We start from the raw sequence: 24,032 nt of genomic DNA, 5'->3' as shown, positions 1-24,032 counted from the left end.
CAAGCAGTGAAGACTCCTCAAGAATAAAAATCAAGGTTACCCAAGAAGCAAACACTTTGCACTAGCAGAGGTGTTAGCCTAGGTGCAAGGGGTCTACCTGTAAAGGTTGGTAGAAACAATGATGAAGGTCAAATTATACCTCAATAATGCTGTTCAGGATTTCCTAAATATCAGGAGCTCCACCCTCTATTAGGGATATAATAATGAGAAAATAAACACATGCAAATGAAGGACACAGTACCTCAAAGGCAAGAAAAAACTTGGTTCCTCTCCCTGCCCACTTAATTTGCATTTAGGGGGTCAAGTTCAGAGCCCACAGGTTGCCCAGGATGCTGTTGTGCACCCTGAGATTTGGTTTCATCACAACTAAAAGCAGAAACCCCATCATTTCTCTTCCGTGCTTATCTCTACTCCAACACTGCTTTGCTAGTGCAATGCATACGTAAGAAGTGTCTATGTGAAATTCACCAATGCTTTTATGGATTCGTGTTGTCCAAGATTAACTTTAACTCAACTGTCTTTTCCTGGTAGGCCAAATAGGTAAAACTTAATGATGCAGAAAGTGCAGGGAAATTTTGTTCTCCCATCTCTGAAGAGAAGGCAGAAAATGGTAAAAAAAAAAAAAAAAAAAGTTGCTGGTTATTGGTCATCAAGTCAGCTGGATGGTTTTTCTCCCCTCCGCCAGGCCTGATGGTGCACCTAGAGTCAGCTTAAGGTTGGCTGGAGCTGGGTGGTCTGGGATGGCCTCACTCATCTCAGGGGTTTAGCTAGCTATCAGCTGGGACAGTGGGGGCATTTGGTCAGGTTGTCTCATCCAGCAGGCTAGGCCAGGTGTGTTCATATGGTCTCAGTAGGGTTCCAGGAGGGGCAGAAGTGGGCAAGGTCTCTTGAGGCCTAACTTGAACCAGTCACACCTCCACTGCCATCATATGCTCTTGGCCAGAGTAGCAAGGCCAGTCCAGATGAAGGGTAGGGAGATAGATGAACTGTACTTCTTGCTGAGAGGAGATACAAACTTGCATTACAGAGAGGCAGGAAAGGAAGGGGAGAGAACCCTGGCTACTTTGACAGGCTAGGCTCAGGATTGTCACTCCCCCAACCTTCCATACAGGTGGGCCTTTAGAAGGTGGGGCACATGCGTTAGGAAATAGTGGCAAGAACAGAGGCAGTGAAGCCCCTGCATTCCCCTGTCCCATCCTGCACTTGGGGTGGGAGGGAGCCACCCAGCTCTTTGTGCTGACCCTTTTGGAACCCACCAATTCCCTTTTCAGATGACCTCATCCAGCTAACAGCCATGTGCTGGATGCGGGAGTTCATCCAGCTGGCCGGCCGGGTAATGCTGCCCTACTCCTCTGGGATCCTGACTGCTGTCTTACCCTGCCTGGCCTACGATGACCGCAAAAAAAGTATCCTTCACCCTGGAGAGAAGAAATGCCGATAGCCCCAAAGGAGACTGTGAAGTGCAGGGTCCCTCGAGTGGGGAAGAAGATAGATCCCCTAGGAGTCATCACATCTCCAGATAGTCCCTAGCTTCTAGGGAGCAAGAGATAGAGCTGCATGTGGATTAGGAAAGCCAGGCACGCAGAGTTAGTGATGGCTATTTCCAGTCCTCTCCTGGTCACTTAGAGATCTAGACCAGCTCTCCTGTTGCTGTACTGCAGGTGGGGGAAATCCTGTTAGTGGGAGAGCCACCAGGGTGGGATGGTATGAGAAAAAAAGATGAGCATCTCACAAGGGCACTGGTGTAGCAAGGAGAACAGGAACTTAGGTCACACTGCTGGTCTGCTCTCTGACACAGTCCTGACACAGTCTCTGGGGAGCACTGAGCCCCTGAATAGGAAGACCAGTGGCCTCGGGTTGAAGGAGGACTCCTGCATGTGGCTGCTCCTTACATCAGTGGACACAGGCATTAAGGAGGTGGCCAATGTGTGCAACCAGAGCCTGATGAAGCTGGTCACTCCCGAGGACGATGAGCCAGATGAGCTGAAGTCAGCAGTACAAAGGCAGACAGAACCCAACCCTGAGGACTCCCTGGCAAAGCAGGAGGGGACATCCAGTGGTGAGTGGACTGCTCCCCACCCCTCACCTTCCATGGAGGGCTCTGGAGACAACTTGCAGAGGTCCTGGGTCTTGCCTTGTGACTTCGCTTACATTTGTTAACTCCTTTAACTCTGATAACAGCCCAATGAAGTAGAACTGTTACTATCTCCATTCCTCAGGCTCTGGCAGCTCGTAAGTGGTGGAATTGGAGTAGGAGCCCATGCTCTTCACCCTTACTGCCTCAAAGACCATTGCATCTTGCATTTTATCTTTTTCTGGGTTTAGCCAAAGCGAGTTGTTGATGTTTTGGAGCATGGCAGGAGTACCAGGCTACCCAGTGTATTTGATTCTTGGCCATCGACAGCCAGCCGTTCAGCTGCCTCTACCACATGAGTCATTCTCCGGGAAGGAGTGTCAAGAGAACTGGTTTATTCAGTGCTTGGGAATTCTGCCCAAGTCAATGCCTTTAAAAAATACATTACTCTTGTCAGACTCTTCCAGCATTGTTTTCTTGTTTATCCATAACATAAAACCATTTTCATGCTGATTGGGGTCTGGAGTTTGACTCTAAGTGTAATCTATCACTCTGCCATCTTCGTATCTCGGACTCTGCCCTCACTGAGCAGTCACAGTCAACTTTTGGGTGATTTCTTCCCTTGAAGAATCAGGCAGAGAGTAAGTTGCTACACACCCTACTCAAGTCTTTAAGGTAACAAGGCCTGGAACCTGGCCTAGGAGCCAAAGAGCTACTAAAGCATTTTCTCCCATTGTCTTTCATGGGCTTCTCTTAAACATCTGAACTTCTCTTGAACATCTGAGCCGAGTGTGAGACACATATGCTGCTGGGGTTTGGCTGGTAGAATTGAGCAACATTTCTTGCTGGACCTGTCTCCAGTGTCAAGTTACAACTCTGCCACACTGTTGTGAACCAGAGCTGCAAAACAGCTGGAAGCAGAGCAATAAGCAGCTGGAGCATTGGTGGTTCAGTGGTAGAATTCTCGCCTGCCACGCGGGAGGCCCGGGTTCGATTCCCGGCCAATGCAACTTCTTTATTAACCCTTTTAAGTAGTTTTTCTAAGCATTCTTCAAACAGCTGCCTGCTCAGGAAAACATTACCCTAAACCACAATACATTCTAGCTCTGGGTTTTACTTCCCCTTAAACAGCATTCAGCAGATGAAAAGTACACTTTATAGTAGTTACTAGGAATGGCAACAGCAAATTTGACAGCTTCTCATCCACCCTTAGCCTTGCTCAGCTCATAACTAGTCACCCATCTTTTACCAAGATGAGCAGGAGAAAGTCCCAGCAAGCCAAGAGACAGTGATGGGCAAGCTCATCCCAGCCTCCCCTACTTAGTTTTCCCTTTTCTTTTCTCACTCTTTGGGCCCTTCTCCACCTGGCTGCAACAGGATCCTCCTGCCTGGTCTTCCTCTTTTAGTGTTTGTCTTCCAAGCTCAGTCTGTGCTGATGCAGCCACAGCAAGTGCTCTTCAGACAAGCCCCCCGACCCCCCGCACACACACACACAGGTGACTAGTTATGAGCTGAGCAGGGGTAAGGGTGAATGAGAAGCTGTCAAATTTGCCGTTGCCATTCCTGGGAACTACTATAAAGTATGCTTTTCACAACCTCCAGTCTCTTCCTCCTTCCCTAACCACAGGGCAACCTCTCCTTTGTGCCCCATGCTACATCTCTCACCTGGCCCTGCCACTGGTGGTAGGGCACAGGCCCAGCCCAGAGTCCTTTCCCTACTTCTGAGTTCTTGTAGCACTTTCTATATTCAGCCTGTCATTTTTCTGACCCCCGACATTCCCTCATTGTCTCAGATGTCACAGCAAATATTCTGGAGTTCAGATAACCTGCCTGTGAGTCCTGGATCTGCTCACTACATACCTCTTCCCCTTGAGCAGCTGCTTAGCCTTTCTAAGGCTTAGGTTCCTTATTTGTTAATTAGGGTGTTAATGATAATACCTTACCATAATGTGGTTGTGAGTTTCAAACAAAATTTTTGCGTGTATGGCATGTGGCAGACAGGATCAGATGCTTTAGCATTGTTGCTCCTCAGCTTGTGATAGGGTTGTGTCCCAATAAACCCATCGTGAGTTGAAAATATCATAAGTCAAAACTATATTTAATACTTCTCACCTCCCAGACATCCAGCCTAGCCTATTTTAAACATGCTTAGAACACTTACATCAGCCTACAGTTCAGCAGAATCATCTCACACAAAGCCTATTTTATAACAACGTGTTGAATGGCTCGTGTAATTTATCGAATACTTTACTGAAGGTGGAAAACAGAATGGCAGTGTGTGGGTATGCTTTCACACCATCATAAAGTTGAAACACGATTAAGTGGAACCCTGGTAAGCCAGGGACCGTCTGTGTTAGTACAGTAAGGTACTCGGCTGGCTTTTACTCTCTTGTTTCTTATCAGCAGCATCACCCAGCTAGTAATGGGCTCATGGTGGGTTCTGAATGAAGTCCATAGAGGGTCAGGGATAGAAGTTCATATGGCAAGTGAGGAACAGGGCTGTAAATAGGATTTCCAGTGGAGGCTGTGACCTTCATGGTGTACATATAATGAAATCTATCTATTTGCAAAGCCGAGACTGGACTGGGTTTGTCAGTACCTTTTGTGGACACTGCAAGCACAGGTGGATCAGACCCCAGACCTGCCTGCAAGGAACTCGGGGACACATACAGACAAGTAATTGTGACACTGGGCACAGTCACCAAGGACCAAGGGCTCAGGGGAGGGAGTGTCAGTGTTGCTTGGGGTGACCAGGCCCAGCTTCAGAGGGTTTTCAAAACAAACCTTTTCTTTCTCCTTAGCTTCAACCCCCCCACCACCCCCATTTTAAAAATTCTGATTATAACAGAAATACATGTTCCCTGCAGAGGTTTTGGGAAGAACAGAACTCAAAGGAGAGTGCTCACTGTACCCTCACACAGAAATAATGACTGCCAACTTTGGGGGATATTTATTTTCAGTTTTTTAAAATGCATTTGCATATTGTTTGTGGCTTTTTACATTGCACTTTTTTTTACAGTGTAAGACTTAGTGACTTTAGCATATTCTCAAGTTTGTACAGTCATCAGTGATATCCAATTCCAAACCATTTCCATCATCCCAAAAAGAAACTCCATGCTGCCATTCCTCATTCCCCTCTCCCAGTTCCTGACAACTCTATTCTGCTTTCTATTCCTATGGATTTACCTTCTGGACATTTCATAATAGAATCATGCAAAAGGTACCCTTTTGTATTTGGCTTCCTTCACTGAACATAACATTTTCAAGGTTAATTCATGATGTAAATTATTTCAACAATTTGTTCTTTTTTTATGGCTGAATAATATAATCCATTGTATGGATAGATCACATTTTGTTATCTGTTCATCAGTTGATGGACATTGGGGTTATTTCTACTACATTTTGTGGAAGTCACAAGCAACGTGTATTGACAAAATTGGTCTCTGGAATAGATAATGCAAATATTCCTTTTGTCTTCAGGATGCAATATATAATTTCCTTGTTTACTCAAATAAGTTTGCTTTCCTGTTAACCTAAAATACTTAAATCATTCCTTAAGATAGATGCCATAATTCATTTAACTAACCTTCTATTATAAATCATTTAGCCACTTTTGATTTTATCTCAATCTTATAATCCTTGCTAAAAAGAGCATTTATGTAGCAAAATCTTACAAATATCCATAATTATTTTCTAAGGATAAATTCTTAAATTTTTAAGGCTTTTGATATATGCTGCCAAATGCCTTTCAGCTTGTTTAAGCCATTTTCCAATCCCGTCCAGCCTGACATGGGCCTCAGTGGTTCCCTGGAAGAGAAACCAGGTAGAGGAGCCCTGTGTCCTGGGACATGGAATCACATGGGAAGTTTTAGGGCAGGAGGGGAACACACAGTGGAATTCAGTAAGGGTACTGGACAGGGCGAGATCCAGCAGACAGACAGGCCTGCCCTCTCAGAGCTGGCTTTTCCACTGGGGGAAGGCACACAGTGAACAAGTTAATAGCCTGGTAAGTACATTTGACAGTGTGTATCAGGAACCCTCAGTATTTGTCCTTAGGAATTTGTCCTGAAGAAATAACTATGGATGTAGGCAATTCTTTTCTCTCTGAGAGTTTTTAAGACAGTAAATACCATAGGAAACCCCAAGCATGGAGCAGAAGGCTGCAGTATGGAGGGTGTAATTTTAAAAAGGGTTGTCATGGAAGGATGTGATATTTGAGCAAAAACTGGAGGAGCCAGGGAGTGGACCATGGATGGCAGGTGTTCCAAGGGTGGGGTGTACCTGGCAGGACCACAGAAGAGCAGAATAAATAGTCATGTACAGAGCAGAGAAGGGGCACAGTGACACCAGAGAGGAACGGGGGACCTGTTAAGCAGGCCTCTGTGGCACTGAAAAAACTCTGGCTTTTACTTTGGCACGTATGACGTCATGTTGGGGTTTTGAGCTAAGGAACGCAGGGCCAGAACCACACTTACAAATGGTAAAGTAACTTACCAGGAAGCCCAGGCACAAGCCATGCAGCAATGTAGACAGGATACCATGGTCCTTTGCAGGGAGTAACCTTCTCAAAGGGGAAAGGTCCTCTGCTAGAGGGTTCCCCATGCAGAGTCAGGAGAAGGAGACAGGATGACTAGAGGATGGAGTCGCCATTTACTGAGGAGGGAGGAAGAGCAAGGAGCAGGTTAGTGGGAGAAGAATGTGCTGCGTTTGTGACGCCTGTTAGACAGGTGAAGGAGGCCCTGGAGCAGGCAGTCTGGTGTGCGTGGGAAGGGGCTGGGCTGCTCACCAGAATTCACAGCATAGAGGTGTGCAGAGCCGGGAGGATGCCGAAGGAGCGAGTGTGGGGAGGGCAAGGAGGGCCAGGCCTGGCTAGGGCCATGCCAGCCTAGAGAATGGGGCGCTGAGGAGGAACCAGCTGAGTAGATGGGAAGCAAGCAGATTTTCCTGGAGAAGGCAGTAATCGGCTGTCGGTCAGCCCTGGCGGATGAGGAGGGTGAGGACTCGAGGGTGTTGGGCCAGGCATGTAGAGCTTTAGTGACTGGACCGGCTTCAGTGGAGCCATGGGAGGAGAGGGTGACAAGAGTGCGGGGAGAGGAGTGGGCACAGCGAGGGCCAAAGTCCTTCAGAGGATTGACCTGCCAAGGGGGGCAGAGGAGGGAGTGATAGCTGAGGGGAGATGGTGAGGTCAAGAGAGAATTTTTTTCTTTTCTTTCTTTCAGACAGGATCTTGCTGTGTTGCTCGGGCTAGCCTTGGGCTCCTGGGCCCAAGCAGTCCTCCCGCCTCAGTTTCCTGAGTAGCTGAGACTAAGGTGCCCACCACTGCGCCCAGCTCAGGTTTTTCATTTTTTAATTGGAGAGATTAGGGCAGATATGTTATTTCCGGTTTCTGCTGTTACAAAATACCACAAGCTTATTTGTTCTCCCACTGTTCAGAAGGTCAGCATCCTAACATGGGTCAACAGGACTATGTTCCTTCTGCATCCTCTTGGAAAGAGTCCATTTCCCTGCCCTTTCCAGTTTCTAAAGTCTACCTGCATTCCTGGGTTCATGGCCTCACCCTACATTGTCATTAAAACCTAAATGGAAGAGGCTGGCCGACGTCCTGTGAGTATAGGATCTGGATCTGTTGCCAGTGGTTCACCATTTACCAGCTGTGTGACATTCAGCCAGTTGCTTAATCTCCGTGCCTTGGTGTCCCTACCTGTGAAATGGAGATAATACTACAACTTACTGGAAGGTGATTAAAAGAACTAAAGTAGTTTGCAAATAGCCTAGAAAACTGCCTATTACATAGGAAGTGACAGTAACAGCGGTGGATAGGCCAGTTCTTCTCCCACCTTGCCCAGTCCTGGTACTTCTGTCCTCCCATCCATTATCCCACCTTGATTCGTTTGAAGCTCAGTTTTGACACCATTATATTTCATCTCTGTGTGTGTTTCTGATGTGTGTTTCTATTGGTGGGGGGACATTTGAGGAAAAAGCAGGGCATTTGTCTAATTTCAATTATCTTACCCAAGATACTTACTAATTATACAGAAAAAATGCTCCTTTTATAAAAGTTGTCACAGTATCGTCGTCACACCTCAGGAAATTAAAAATAAGTCCTAAATATTATCAGATATCCATTCAAGGTTCTTGTTCCCTGTGGACTCCAGTTTGAGTCAGGAACTTGCTGCATACGTGGCAGCTGGTTGATATGTCCCTTACATCACCTATTCTCCCCCTTCCTCAAAATTGGCTTTTTCAGAAACTGGATTATTTGTCCTACAGTTTTTCCCACTGTTTTTGTCATGATCAACTGTCCCCTGTATTCCTGTTCCCCGTAAATTGTCAGAATTATTCATTCATGCTCAAGTTCAAAATTTCTTGGCAAAAATGCTTGGTAAGAAATGCTTGGGGCTGGGGCTCTAGCTCAATGGTAGAGCACTTACCTAGCACATGTGAGGCCCTGGGTTCGATCCTCAACACCACAAAAAAAACAAATAAAGGCATTGTGACAATATACAACTACAAAATATATATCTAAATGTGTTTTAAAAAAATAAGTTCTTGAACAAGACTCACAAGCAAAAGTTATCAGCGTATTTAAACATATATAACCCTAAAAAGCTGCAGCTCAGGAGAATATGTTGGCAATGCACTTCACTGTCGGGGTCAATCTCCAACACAAGAAATAGCTCCTCTAAATCACAAAAGAGCAAACGCAGTGGGAGAGGAATGTGAAAGCCCATGCCAAGCCCACCTTTCCTTCATGTAACAAGTGCTTCCTAGCTTTTAGGATGTGCGGGAACCATTTTAAACACCTGACAGATGTTGGCTCGTTTATTGTCATAACAAGCCCATGGTATGGGTACTGTCATTGTCCTTATTGTCAGGGGAAGAAGGGGAGGCAGGGTCAGGCAGCTTGCCCAGGATCACAGCTGTCTTCACGCAGCCAGGGCCCAAACCCAGGCAGAGGGGCTCAGGAGTCCCTCCTCATAAGCACAGTGTCATTCTGCAGCTCTCTGAGGCAGGGATTAATACAGAAGGGCAACAGGAGATGCTCCGTGGGAGTGGGAATGAGGACTCCAAAGGGAAGCAAGGTTTCCTTCTTACTCCTCAAGTTGTCAACATTGAAAAGATGGCTGGTATCTCAGGGTGAGGCTTTGAGGGAGTGACTGCTCTTTCCTTTCTGGAAGCCCATATGAGTTGGTAGCAGCGTGACAATAGCTGTTCAAATACAGTGACTGAGCCCTGCCCTCAGCAGTCCCATTCAACAGGGAGACCTCGTGTGGCAAGAACCATGGAGAGCTGAATGAGCAAAATGCCCAGGCAGTCCGAGTGGATCAGGGCTCGGCTCTGACATCCTGGGACTTCACCTGTGACTGTGGGTGTTTCTGTAAGACTGGGCGAGCCTGCAGGGGCTGAGAGCCCCGGCTGCTGTTTTACCTTCCCCAGGCCCTGGTCCAGCAGATCAGGCCCCTTCCACCCGTGCCACATCCCCAGAGTGCCTCTGGGCAGGTGGCAGTGCAGACCTCTTCTATTTTAAAAATAAAGGCCTCTTTACTAAAGAAGATGAACCATGGCCCACTCCTAGAGTGGCATTGCTTAGAGCTTTGATTTGTTTGGACTTTTTAGAATATATTTTATTTTGTGTTATTTTAAGAGGCCAAGGCTCGTCATTTCAACAACAATATAAAGATAGTTTTTCCTTATAATTGAACTGAATAAATATCAGTGAATCCATAATGATATAAATAAATAAGTGAATGGATGAATGGTAGAGAAGGGATCTTCCTAACAGAAGAATTCCACTTAATAAAAGGAAAAGGAAAACAGAAACCACATTAGGCAATGCTACACTAGTATTTGTTATAGGCAGGCTCCACCAATTGATGCTACAATCGATTGGTGGAAGGATGTGTGAGGGAAAAGCAGAGCATTTGTCTAATTTCAATTATCTTCCCCACGATACATACTAATTATAAAGAAAGTGACTTCACAGGGAGAACCCCAGCAGACACTGCCTCCATCCAGTGATAAAGTCAGCCTCAACAGTAAAATAGGCCAGATAGACACCATGTGGCCCCTGATAGGCTGCACTGTAGGTCCAGAATTTCCATAGCATTCTTTAGAAGAAATGACTAACTTTAGTCCACTCAGGAAACGTGAAAAAAAAGCAAGCAGAGAGACATTCTGCAAATAACTGACCCATACCTCAAAGGTGTCGATGTGAGAAAAGTGGTTATATTCAAGTTAGGTGTGTAGTGGAGTCTGCTACCAAAATTCCCCAATTAGGAAAATAGATAATAGGATCTAGATCAGGCAGTGTAGATGGTATCAATCCCACTTTATTGATGCCTATTCTGGACATTTCCTTTAAATGGAATCATAGGGTGTGATCTTTCACTTAGAATAGTGTTTTCCAAGTTCATCCATGTTATGACATGTATCAATAACTTCATTCCTTTTTACTACTGAGTAATACTTCATTTTATTTATCCATTCATCAGTTGATAGGCATTCGGGTTGTTCCCATTCTTTGACTATTGTAGATAATGCTGCAGTGAACATAAAGTACAACTTCTGTGTCTTGGAGTATATGTAGGAGTGAAATTGCTGGTTCACATGGCAACTCTATGTTTAGCCTTTTGAGGAACTGCCAGGCTGTTTCCCGAAGTGACTGCATCATTCTCTAGCCTCTCCAGCAATGTGTAAGGGTTTCTAGTTCTCCACATTCTCACCAACACTTGTTATTATTATCTTTCTTTTTTATTTTAGCAATACTAGTGAGAGTAAAGTGGTATCTCATTGTGAACTTGATTTAAATTCTCTGATGGCTAGGGATGTGAAGTATCCAAAAGTCATTTAACATCCATTGCTCTCAGGCCAGCACTCCCTTCTAAAATACTGTGTTCAGCCCTGGTTTCCCCTCCTTGTGAGTTCTCTGTTCCTAGAAGCTTACAGGTCTGGGTACTATCCCAAGAGCTGTGGGGAGTGAGTAGGCTTGGGTCTTCATCACTCCAGAGCCCTGTTCCTTTTCAGGAGCCTGAATCAGTATGTGGGGCTAGAGAGGAACATCTTGAGTGTCCCTGTAACCAAGATCTAATTTCTTCAAAAGAACAAACAGCCTTTCATGTCATCTTGTTCCTCTTCCTGTCCCAGGAGGTCCAGATAGTTCCTGTGACTCCAGCTTCAGTAGCAGCATCAGTGTCTTCCCTTCGGCCTGGTAAGTGACCTGTTCCAGCCAGAAGTGTTTGTGGAAAGCAAGAGGCCTACATCTTTCCTGGGTGCAAGAGACTGTAGTGAAGACCCAAGGCAAAATGCCTAAGGCCAGTATTTTGGGGGCACCGTGTCCACACAGGAGCTAGTCAGTGAGGGAAGCTGAAGGACACTGGGCGAGCCCACCCTACCCAATTCCTATGGACAGATAGTCTTCAGTGAGGAATTAGAAGCTATTTGGTGTCAATAACTGCAGATTTTAAAAGTACAGCTTATGCATATGGTGCCAGCAGTGGGACACTTGCAGTTGCCTTTTCCCAGCACCTTTTGCTTTTCCAGAAGTTGACAAAACCAGTGAGCGGAAATCTTTTGGATGACAATCTGGGCACAGGCAGATGTGGGCCCCAAGGCTACTGGTTAGACTGTAGGCCAAGAACTGTCCTCAGAGCTCCCAGGGTGCTGTCATAGCCCAGCCTTCCACAAGGGGGCAGTGCAGCCAAGCAGCAAAATATTTGCCTTCTTGCCAATTCTACTTCTCCCTATAGGCTATGAGATCCTCTGTGGAAGGAACTATCACTGTTTTGTCCTGATCTTGGTCTCCTGGACCTGCCCCCATCACTGTTTCTTTGGGTGGCTGGACTGGGTATGCGTTTCTTCCTCTGAATGTGGTGTTGAATCTGGTCTGGGGAGTGAGTCATTCATAAAGAGAAAATAGGCACTTAACCCCAAGATCCTTTGAATTTTTCCTTCTTTTATTTTATTTTTTAATTTATTTTGATCTCTGAGGACCTGAGCGTGTTTTCCAAGTACACGCATACTGATTATAAACTTGCACCCCTAGGGCCTCTCCCACAGTGGACAGCAGGTTGGGAAATACTGGTCATTCACTCGATTCTAGTTGTCATGCATTTCCAGAGCACCTGCCTATGCTCAACCCCACAAATAGATAAAGAAAGGCCACTGGAGGTACCCCTGACCTTGAGGCAAACAAGTAGCCAGGAAGTTACCAGAAAAGGGAGCAAATGCAGATGGTGTTGGGAAGACAAGTCATGCTAAGGCATGAGAAGGCTCATGGCAGTGAACCCAGCAAGTGCTTCTGACACCCAGCCCTGTGCTTTATCCCATGTTGGATCGCTTTGATTTTGCTTATATTTCGATTCCAGGGTCAGCAACATTATCTCTATTTTAAGGACAGGAAGGAGTGGGCGAATAGGAGCTACAATGTAGAGAATGGACTTTAGGTAGGGTTCAGGCGGGCATAGATGGGCTGCGGAACCACCACATTCACATGAATGTGAAGGAGCAGTGGCTTAGACTGAGAAGAGGGCAGTATTTGAAGGTGGAATTTCCAGAATTTGGTGATCGATGAAATGGAATAGAAGGAGAGTGGTGAGGGAAGAATAATTTCTAGGTGTTTAGCTTGGGCCAAACTCAGGATATCCTAGTTTACTTCCAAGTTGGGCTGGGAGAGCAGGTGTGAGTGGGGTGGTCCAGGACTCTGTTCTAGGTGGCTCTGAGCATCCCCAGGAGAGGTTGGAAAGGTGGGCTGGATTTTGGAGCTCAGGGTAGAGGTATGGGCAAAGATGTAGGAGACCCAAGAGTCCTACAGAGGGTTCGGCTTTGGTCTTAGAGGCTGTGAGAGGCAGTGTTGTAAGTTGGAGTGACAGGTTCAGATCTAGGATTTAGAAGCTCACTCTAGCATTAGAAAAGCCTATTGTAGGCTTGTCACTTTAATCTGGGCTACACAGATTGTCACATTTTGAGGGAGTGGTGGTAAGATGTAGGGGGAGGGGAGGGAGAGGCAGAGGTGGCATAACTGATGGACTGTGAAGGTGGCATGACCCTCTGCAGCCTCACATGGGAACCCGTGCTGCCCTCGCTGGGACAAGCCCACAGGAGGCCTTCGCTCCTGTGCTTAGGCAGGAACCACCTAATTGGAGCCCCATTTGGGTTTATACCTGTCATTCAGGAGCCAGTGCTGAATCCTACCCCTTTAACATAAAAAACGGACCAAGAATTAGTCATTTAGGGACTGGGGCTCAGTGGCAGAGCGCTTGCCTCAAACGAACGCATGAGGCCCTAGGTTCAATCCTCAGCACCACATAAAAATAAATAAATAAAAATAAAGGTATTGTGTCCAACTACAACTAAAAAAAATAAATAAATAAAACAAAACAAAACAAAAAAGAATAAGTCATCTGGCACTACTGACTCCTGTGGTGGCAGCAGAGCTCCCTGAGCCACCGGCCATGCTAGGAGGAGAGCAACCCTGCTAGTTGTGAAACCAGAGCTGGGGGCTGAGGCCCACCACCTGCTTCCCCCAGTGACACTGCCAAAGGAGACCAAGCTTGGGCAGGACGGCACCGTCCAGAGTGACACAAAACAGAACCCACACTGCCACTGTCCAGGTGCGTCGCTTGCCCGAGCACCGCCTGCAGTTGCCAGTTCCACTCAGTTCTCACCAGCCAAGGGCAGCAGCCCGAGTGCAGACTCCTCCAGGAGCAGAAGGCATTTCTGCCTGGCAAAAAACTGCCAGCAATGTGATGGTCCTCAGTCTTCGTGGTTTGGGGCCCTAGGAGAGTCCAATGAAGGTTGTGGATCCCCTTCCTTTAAAAATGTACGTCCAAAACTGAACCCTCTTTCAGGGGCTCAGGAATCTCCTTGAAGACAGTCCCTATACCCCAGATTAGAAAAGAAAAAAGGGATTCCTCGCTTGGACTAAAACACAGAGAGAAATCACCAAATCAACTTGAGACCATGAGCCTCCTCCCTTGTCCTCATCTGCCCTCTCTCCTGGGATGCTGCAAAAGCCCTGGAGTCCCAAGCCTAGTCACCTGGGAGAAGTGGTGGGTGATGGAGTTGCTTTCGGTCTGGGGAAACAGCCGCAGTATCTCCAGTTAGAGGATTCAGATCCTCCATCCTCCAAAGCAAGGGAAGTTCACAGAAAGTTGAAAACTGACCTCCCTGGGGAGGGTCAGAAGAGAAGAAACAAGATGGAGGAAGCATGCTTGAAGCGAAGGCAAGGGTAGAGAGAGGAGTTGCCGCCACTGCCTTTCTGCACGCTGAGCACACTCCTCCTGGGAGAGCTCGGGATGGTGAGCCGCAGGAGTGTGAGGTATAAATGAGTTGAAGTCAGTGAGAAGCAAGGAGCAGCATCTGGCACACAAAAAAATCTAGAACCAGTTCTCTAACACTTTCTGACCCTGGTGGAGGGAGATCTTGTGGCAGCAACACTGTCTGAGCCATGGTAGAGAGTCTTGGCTACACTTTTATCCCCTTTGTACAAATGAGGAGACAGACCAGAGAGACTGACTTCTTGCCCAAAGCCAATCAGCTAGTTAGTGACCAAGTTGAAATGCTAGCCAGGTTTGTCTAGTTCCAAATTCCCTGCAGTTAGCTTTGTTAGTGTTTCAAGTTTGCCTTCCTGACTTGACAGGGGCTCTTGAACAGGTGTTGCCGCGTGAACAGTATTCCCTCTAGCAGCCAGGGTTTGCCAAGGGCCATGGTGTCATCAGTGACATTCAATACAGTTCTCCTGGTAGAGCTGACTGCCCTATGTGTAAGCAACCAGAAAGACCTAGAAGTCCGTGCTTCTCAACTTTAAGTAGCTACTGATTGAAAAAATTACATGATGATCGTGTATTTAAAAAAGGCAACTTTGAATTCAGAAACAACTCTGTTTTTAGATTTGTCTGTTTTCTAATTTGATTAGAGATGTAACACATGTACCATAAAAAGTGAGCCATTACAGAGATAAAGTGGTGTCTCCCAGTGAGAACCATGGGGACAGTATTCATTGGTACTATCAGAAGCATTATTTGGGAAGTCTGTATTTTAAGCAGCACCATGTGCTTGGAAATCGTAGTGCATATGTGTGTAAGACACTCGTTATGACATGCTTTATGAGAAAATGCTTGGTGAAAATGGGGTTTTGCAGACACCTTGAAATAACTCAGAAGCCCCCAGGAGTGGCTTGTCTAGACTTTTTGGAACCGATGTAGAGATGTATTTTAAACCTTGCCTGAGCCCCCTTCTGTTCTTGATGGGTATGGTTAGCCAGGGCGGAGGGTGCCACATCTGACTTCAGCCGAGCAGAGAGGAGCTGAGCACAGTACCCTGTGTTCCCTGCTGAGTTTGCACAGAGCTCAGGAGCCAGCCCCGCCCAGTGGAGCAGCTGCCTGCTCAAGGGCATTTGGGATCCTGATCACCCTTTCCCCACTGCTCAGCCCAGTCACTCACCTGCTTCTCCTGACCTTCATCTTTAATTAGCCAAGGGAAGAGACCCAGGGAGGATGTCTCTAGCCACGGGAATGAGCTCTTAGTACTTAGCCTTTTGGCCTTGGCCACTCTCTGGCCTCTGCACCCCGGTTTGCTCATCTGTGCACTGAAGGATTGAGTTGCATTAACTATGAGGTCCCTTTTAGTTATAAAGTTCTTGTGGAGTGAGGACAACACCTGTCTCACTATCAGTCCAAAGACACCCATACCTAGGGAGGTGTGCTGTGGTCGGCATTTGCTGTGGGGAAAGTCCTAGAATGTCAGTATATACAATGCTGCCAGTTTACACATGGCTCCATGAAGTCCTTCCTTTATTAGGTGGCCCTGACACAATGCCACCTGAAAGAGATGCCACCATGGCTGGCCAGAAGCATCTCAGGTCTACCAGTAGTTGGAGCTCTGCCTTTCTCCCCACATGGAACCTTTGACTGCCCTTCCAGCAAGAAATTACACTGGAAAGTGTGAGATGAACTTCTTCCCCCAACACCAGGTGCTACCAGGCCTGCCCTGGCCAAAGAAGGACTGTGTGCACTGGAGCTGCTTTTATCTGTCCCTCTCTAGATATGGTTGGGGGTGATGGTGCCATGATCTCCTGAGCCTGCCACCCCTGCTAGAAGATAGTGCCATGTGGTGGGAAGGTCCACTCTGGAGTCAGACTACTAAGATTCAAATTGCTGGCACCACCATTTCTTGGCTACGTAACCTTGGCCAGGTCACCTAATGTCTGTGCTTCAGTTCCCTTATCCCCAGAGTGGAAGTAACATGACTTAGCCATAGGGCTGCAAAGAGAACAACATGGGGCTTGTAGGTAAAGTGCTGCACAGAATGTTGGTCATTACCATGCCTGTTACCAAAGCCCTTACTCCCCCAGCTCCAAGGTTATACAACCACTGACCTGCCCGGGGGTGGGGGTGGGGGTGGGGGTTGGAGCCTGGCCTTGTCCCCACCAGCAGCTCTAGGGCAAGGCCATTGCTAGACCCCTGCAGTTCTGAATCCCCCAGGTAAATAAAACTTACAAGGCCTTCCTCCAGGGGGCCAGTTCTGCTGAGATGTGGCAGTGGTCTTCCAGGAACAGGGTACTCCTGACACCTGGACACCAAGTAGCAGCAACCTTCAATGGCTCCTGCTAGAAAGCCACTAGCCTTGCCTCAGGGCGCAGGATCCATAAAGGAAAGGCTAAGAGCTAAGCCCAAGGGGACACACGGGAAGGAGCTCTGTAGGACACCAGCCCAGCTAGGAAAGAGAGACCTGGAGATAAGACAGGGAGTGCTGGCCATAAGCAAAGGGAGAGGGGCTGACCATCAGGAACTTATCAGAGCTGATAAGGAAATGCTGAGGAAGCCCTGGTGGGATTGCTGTGCTGGCCAGGGTGGTGGCCACATGGCTACAGAGTACCTGATATGTAGCTGGTCCAATCTGGGACGTGTTGTGAGCAGAAAATGCCACTGGATGTCAAAGATGAGGACACCAAGAACAACCTGAAGTGTCTCATTAGTAATCTTTATGTTCGTTATATTGATTGTATGTTGAAATGCAAATAATTTGGATATATTGGGTTAGTTAAAATTAGTTTCACCTGTTTCTTTTTCCTTTTATATTTATTGTTTTGTTTTTGGTACAAAGGATTGAACCCAGGGGTGCTTAACCATAACAACATCCCCAGCGCATCCCCCTGCCCCCGCTTTATTTTTATTTTTATTTTTTTGGTATGGGGCCTTTCTCTTAAGTTTTTAAGAGTTTTCTCTGAAGCTGGCTTTGAACTTGTGATCCTCCTGCCTCACCCTCCCAGGCTGCTGGGATTACAGGTGTGTGCCACCATGCCCAGATCCTTTTCAATTTTTTTTTTTTTTTAAATATTTATTTTTTCAGTTTTCGGAGGACACAACATCTTTGTTGGTATGTGGTGCTGAGGATCGAACCCGGGCCGCACGCATGCCAGGCGAGCGCACTACCGCTTGAGCCACATCCCCAGCCCCCTTTTCAATTTAAAACTAAAAAAATGTAGAATCCCGTCTGTGGCTCACCTTGTGTATCTTGGACAGTGAGCACAAGAGATCAAGTACGGGCCTGCGCCTGCTGCCCTGGACCCGTCTGCACTTTGCTTTCCCTGTGTCTTAGGCTGCCACAGCATTTAGATGTTTTGATATCCTCAGATGACACTAGGAATTTCCAGCCACATGACTCCTGAGGAAATCACAGAGGCTGCTCCCCTCCTCACAGAGGCTCCATTCTGGGCTCTGTCACTATGTCACACGCCCAGATTTCCTGGCCCCCTGAGTATGGACATGCCCATTCTCACCCCTGAAACGGGCTCTGGGGGGCCATCAGATTGTATTAAATAGCAATTCTGCCTAGCCATTGCAGAGCTCAGAATCCTACCCTGTAGGAGCTCACGTCACATGAGCTTCGGAGAGGCTGCAGGCAAATGAGGAAAGCACAGCCATCAAGTTCCCGCTGCAAATGAATAATTGAGCAGCCTGGAAATGCCACGAAAGACCATTTTGTACAGATGGGCACTGGAACTGCCTGGCCCCAGTCCCCAGGAAACGGCCAGCATTGTCATGTCACTTTTGGTAAACGTGGTTCAGGGCATCAGGAGGAGAGGAGCCCCCTTGCCCCTAAGGTTTCCTGCCTGTGCTGTGCCCACCCTCAAAACCCACCCTCTGCCAGGGAGCCGTGCTTTGGGCAGAGCTAACTCTGTCTCCCAGCAGTGCTCGGCCACCTCTTGGGTGCTTGGTAGGACTTTTCTTTAAGTGGAGACCAGCAAGGATTCGGTCCATGGGAGCCAGGGGGCTTCCTGAACCCGAATGGACACATTCTGAGAGCTCTTGTATCTCAGGTAGAGACTGTCACCTCTTCCCCTACTCAAAAGAGAGCGTTTCCATTTCAGAGGCAACTCAAGGCTTCTGCACCAGGCAGATCTGTGCCAGGTGCAGTTGTGGTAAGAGGACGAGCCACAGTCCCTGTACTCAATCAGGAAACTGTGTTCCCATTGAAGGGCCTGTTGGATGTCAAGGGGCGTTATGGGGCCCTCCCTTGTACCATCTGGACAGGGGGGTTTTGCATCATCAGCAAAACATCTGACTTAATGTCCTGAGGTGCCAAACAGGTCAGGTCATTAACTGGCCTCTCAGCCCAGAATCCAACAGGCACCAGCTTCATGTACAAGCCAGGCTAGAACTAGAAAATGGAAGGGAAGGTGAGCCGGAGCCCAGGAGGCCAGCCTCCCTTCCCACATGTGGGTAGCAGAGCTCCAGCGAGCCATAAGCTCCATACTCCTCAGGAACAGAAGGAAGTGGAGAGAAAAAAGCAAGGCCCCTAGGAGCCCCCATCACCAAGGCAAGTGATGGTGTCTTGGTCTCTGCTTGGGTCTGCCTTCTGTGTCCCAGGCAGTGGGGTAGGAGCATGTGGTCCTGACTCTGCAGGCCCAGGGAATGCTATGACACAGGAGTACAAGACAACATGAGAAAGTTGGCTACGATCTACATACTGTGGGGTCGGGCTCCAAATTCCTCAATAGGACACCCATAGCACAAAAGTTAATAACTAGAATCAACAAATGGGACTTACTCAAACTAAAAAGTTTTTTCTCAGCAAAAGAAACAATAAGAGAGGTAAATAGGGAGCCTACACCCTGGGAACAAATCTTTACTCCTCACACTTCAGATAGAGCCCTAATATCCAGAGTATACAAAGAACGCAAAAAATTAGACAATAAGAGAACAAACAACCCAATCAACAAATGGGCCAAGGACCTGAACAGACACTTCTCAGAGGAGGACATACAGTCAATCAACAAGTACATGAAAAAATGCTCACCATCTCTAGCTGTCAGAGAAATGCAAATCAAAACCACCCTAAGATACCATCTCACTCCAGTAAGATTGGCAGCCATTATGAAGTCAAACAACAACAAGTGCTGGCGAGGATGTGGGGAAAAGGGTACACTTGTACATTGCTGGTGGGACTGCAGATTGGTGCAGCCAATTTGGAAAGCAGTATGGAGATTTCTTGGAAAGCTGGGAATGGAGCCACCATTTGACCCAGCTATTCCCCTTCTTGGTCTATTCCCTAAAGACCTAAAAAGAGCATGCTACAGGGACACTGCTACATCGATGTTCATAGCAGCACAGTTCACAATAGCAAGACTGTGGAACCAACCTAGATGCCCTTCAATAGACGAATGGATAAAAAAAATGTGGCATTTATACACAATGGAGTATTACTCTGCATTAAAAAATGACAAAATCATAGAATTTACAGGGAAATGGATGGCATTAGAGCAGATTATGCTAAGTGAAGCTAGCCAATCCCTAAAAAACAAATGCCAAATGTCTTCTTTGATATAAGGAGAGTAACTAAGATCAGAGTAGGGACGAAGAGCAGGAGAAGAAGATTAACATATAACAGGGATGAGAGGTGGGAGGGAAAGGGAGAGAGAAGGGAAATTGCATGGAAATGGAAGGAGACCCTCAGGGTTATACAGTGGAGGGGGTAGAGAGAGAGGTGGGGAGGGGAGGGGAGAGGTGGGGAGGGGGGAAGGTGGAGGATGGGAAAGGCAGCGGAACACAACAGACACTAGTATGGCAATATGTAAATCAGTGGATGTGTAACTGATGTGATTCTGCAATCTGTGTATGGGGTGAAGGTGGGAGTTCATAACCCACTTGAATCAAAGTGTGGAATATGATATGTCAAGAAATTTGTAATGTTTTGAACAACCCACAATAAAAAATTAAAAAAAAAAAAAAAAGACAACATGAGCTTCACTTGGTTTTCTCTCCTGGTTTTTGCCCACAGCACTGACAGGGCCCCAGTGACCCTGCACCTTGATGGGATTGTACAGGTTCTGAACTGCCACCTTAGTGACATGGCCATTGGGATGATGACCAGGATTGCTGTTCTAAAGTGGCTCTACCATCTCTACATCAAGACCCCCCGCAAGGTGAGCCCAGCCAGCCCTCCAGGAGGCAGCTCCCTACCAAGGAGTTCCTTCCAAGTCCACCTTGGTTTTCAAGAGCCTCCCCATGCTTGGGAGGGTTTGGGTCATTGCACTTCTGGAAAAACCCTGGTGAGCACAAGAGTGAAAGATGGCATGAGGAACCCTCGGTGACTTGGGTGGAGGGAGGTGGTCTCTGCAGACCCCAGGATGCTATCTGAACCAAGCTCAGTTCTGGAGCAAAGGGATACCTCACCAGTGACCCCTTTTTGCTCTCCAGATGTTTCGACACACAGACAGCCTCTTCCCCATCCTACTTCAGACGTTATCGGATGAGTCTGATGAGGTAAGTCACAAACACCAGCTTTCTTTTTTGATGACTTGTGGGGTCAAACAGCTATGTTGTTCTTGTTTGGTTGATGTTGTGCTCTCAAATCAACACCAAAAAATTGACTTAGAGTGCTGTGCTTAGTGTGCTGGGCTTTGTCAGTAAGGACGCTTCTGTAGGCCTTTCTGGAGTACTCTGGGGCAGATTTCAGGGAGAAGGTGAGTTTGCATACTCTTAGGAGTTGATATGTCTTCTCTGGGAGGTGATTAGTGGCAGGGACCCTGGCTGTGGGGTCAGGCTCCCTGGGGACAAGGTCTGGCCCTGCTTTGCTGCCCACACTTGAGCCATAGTTAACATCTGTGAGCCTTCTTATCAGTGTCCAGTGAGGGTAGTGACAGTACCTGGTGTATGAGAAAAAAGTGACCTGTGTAAGATGCCACATGCTGAGTGTGCGCTTTAGTTGTTCAGCTGCACTCTACTTTGACTCCAGTTTTAATTGGTCCCTTAAGCCTTGCTTTGTTGGGGACACCAGGTGCTGCTGGTGTGATAGGGAAAGGCTAGCCCCAATTCCAGGCTGCAGGAGCAACCCCCTGGTCTCTGAAAGGACCAGCAAGCAGAGGCTGGCCCGGGGAACAGGGTGCCCCAGGGTCCTCTGTCATCTGTAGCTCTCCAGCTGCTTAACATTACCCCACTCACCGTTTTCTACAGTGCTGCCCGTGGAGTCAGGACAGAGTAATTCTTTTCAGGGCTCCCCTGCCTCCCAGCCAAGGGGCAGGACTTGTAGCTGGACACCCGTTTGCACAATTCTTCCATATCAGCTCTTCAGGATGCTGATGGTCTGAGCTGACTTTTCCCTGTCTTTTCCTCTTCTGGGCTCTAAGTTGCTGTGGGCAATAGGAAGCACCATGTCTCCATGCAGCAATAAATGCATGCACCAATAGACCTGCCCACACTGCCCAGTAAAAATGTGGGAGTGGACAGGTTGGGGCTGGGGTTGGAAGGAAGAAGGGCATTGCCACAGATACTTGCAGTGAGGCAGCTCAGGTTTCCTTGGGCTGGTACAGGCTTGCGTGTGGCTGGTACAGGCTTGCATGGGGCCTGGCAGCTGTCCTGCAGCCTGAATTTACTTTCCTGAATCTAGACCAAAGAAAGAAGCAGACAGGCAGGTATCATCCTATAGGTCCTCTGAGGTTCTCTGCATTTCCAGAAAAATCCCAAACAGATGGTCTGTGAGTGCCCCTGGCCTTTCCTGCTTGCCCACCCCAACACACATCCTTTGCTCTCCCCCCTGCACTGCCGCCCTGCAGTACCCGGCCCAGGTGGACACGTCCCAGTTCTGCCTGCAAACTAGGAGTGACTCACTGCAGAGCCAGGCCCTCCTTTCAGTAAGAAAAGATGAGGAGAGCTGCTGATTGGTGCTTTCCTGGGACTTCACTGGAAGCAGCTGAGTTTTCAGTCCTTTAAATTGAGTTGTTTAATCCCATCCAGCTTTCTTTGCTTGAAATTGGCTTTCGTGTGCTTGTGCATTCAGAGGCGGGGAGAGAGGCTGGGGGGGTGGATGCAGCCCATTAAACTGCTCTGTTCAGGTTGCGGCAATGGAAAGTGGATTTGCTGAAGTGCCAAACGTTGTCAGGGCTTTGGGGCACATCTTGTGGGCCTCATGGGAGGAGGATTGAAGCTGCTCTTGGGGACAGTTGAGGAGATGCTGTGACAGGAAGGAAGAGTCTCTCTTTCCTATCTCTGGAGGACAGATTTGGGGATCTTGATAATCATTGGTGAGTCATGATTCTGCCACATCCTGGTTCTTCTCCAGAATACCTTTCCTAAATATCCCCGAGCCTCACTGACTGTGGACCCTTGGCAATGGGAGTACAGCCACAGATAAGACAAAGTCCTCTTCTCCTAGGACTTCCCTTGAAGGATATATGAAAAGTGTTCTCTGGTGGGTTTTTCCAGATGTCTTCACGCACAGCTCTTATCTCAAATTGGAGCTCCTTGAGGTTCAAGAACCATATCAGACCCTTGTGTTGTAGTAGCTCAAGAGCCCTCACAAAAATCCTGTGGGAGTTCTGTTATTTCCATTGGACAGGTCAAAAAACTAAGGCCTGGGGCTGGGGTTGTGGCTCAGCGGTAGAGCACTCGTCTAGCACATGCGAGGCCCTGGATCCCATCCTTAGCACCACATGAAAATAAGTAAATAAAGGTTTTGTGTCCAACTATAACTTTAAAATAAACAAAAAAGTAAATAAAACTAAGGCTTGGAGCTGGGGTTATAGCTCAGTGGTAGAGCTCTAGCACATGTGAGGCTTTGAGTTCCATCCTCAGCACCACATAAAAATAAATAAAATAAAGGTACATAAAAAACAAAAACAACCAGGCATGCCTGTAATCACAGCAGCTCAGGAGGATCACAAGTTCAAAGCCAGCCTCAACAACAGCAAGGTGCTGAGCAACTCATTGACCCTGTCTCTAAATAAAATACAAAAAAAAATGGGGCTGGGGTTGTGGCTTAGTGGTCAAGTGCCCCTGAGTTCAATCCCCAGCACCCAAAAAATAAAATAACCCCCCCCCTTTAGCCCTCAAATCTTTTGTTCACTTTTCCTATTGATTATAGAAGCTGTATATTTAGGACCTTCCATTTGTTACCTCTGTTGCAAAGGTCTTTCTCTCATACGATGGCTGTGATTAGCCCACATACTCCTCACTCTGGCTGAGAGTCACTGGTCTCAGGGGATAGGATATACCCAGGTGTTAATGATGCAAGAGCCAGGCATGGAGAAGGCCGAGTTCAGAGGCCTACCTCTGCCTCCACTGTGTTCCACAGCCCCACTGGCACATGGCCTAGCTGGCATGTCTCATCTGCCATGGTTCCTCAGTTCTGCCCAAGTGACAGCTCAGTAGGCCACACCCTTTGGCATCTTCCATTGTCTCTGCTCTCCATTTCTCAGGATAAGTGGCTGTTTCCTTAGTACCACCTGCTCCTGTAGACATTATCATTCTATCATTGTCAGAAAGAATTTGCAGGTGTCAAATTAATATTCTTGGCACTGGAATAGAAATCATCCCATTAGCTAGAGACCCAATTTTTTAAGTGAAAACGTGACCCTGATTTCCCCAGCATGGAATTCAGGGCGCATGCTCAGAGCTTCCTTTTGGACCCCAGTGGTGGGGGTGCTGCTGCATCCCCTGCCCAAAAGATGCCGTTTGTCAGC

The 24,032-nt window shown here is 47.5% G+C and overlaps 1 protein-coding gene and 1 non-coding gene across 2 annotated transcripts in view; both read left to right on the top strand.

Moving 5' to 3' along the window:
- Window positions 1–24,032, top strand: part of Vac14 (VAC14 component of PIKFYVE complex) — a 103,722-nt gene that overhangs the window by 17,484 nt on the left and 62,206 nt on the right. Inside the window, 5 exon segments of the mRNA XM_015496103.2 lie at window positions 1,272–1,406; window positions 1,907–2,059; window positions 11,219–11,282; window positions 20,354–20,498; window positions 20,773–20,838. Of these exon segments, the coding sequence (XP_015351589.1) occupies window positions 1,272–1,406; window positions 1,907–2,059; window positions 11,219–11,282; window positions 20,354–20,498; window positions 20,773–20,838 (563 nt within the window).
- Window positions 3,013–3,083, top strand: Trnag-gcc. Its single transcript has one exon. It is a non-coding gene; the product is annotated as a tRNA-Gly (tRNA).

The sequence above is a fragment of the Marmota marmota genome, unplaced genomic scaffold, assembly GCF_001458135.2.
Source record: "Marmota marmota marmota unplaced genomic scaffold, marMar, whole genome shotgun sequence".
Classification (NCBI taxonomy): domain Eukaryota; kingdom Metazoa; phylum Chordata; class Mammalia; order Rodentia; family Sciuridae; genus Marmota; species Marmota marmota.
Note: the sequence above shows the minus strand (reverse complement) of the source record. Positions and strands in the feature narration are given on the sequence as shown.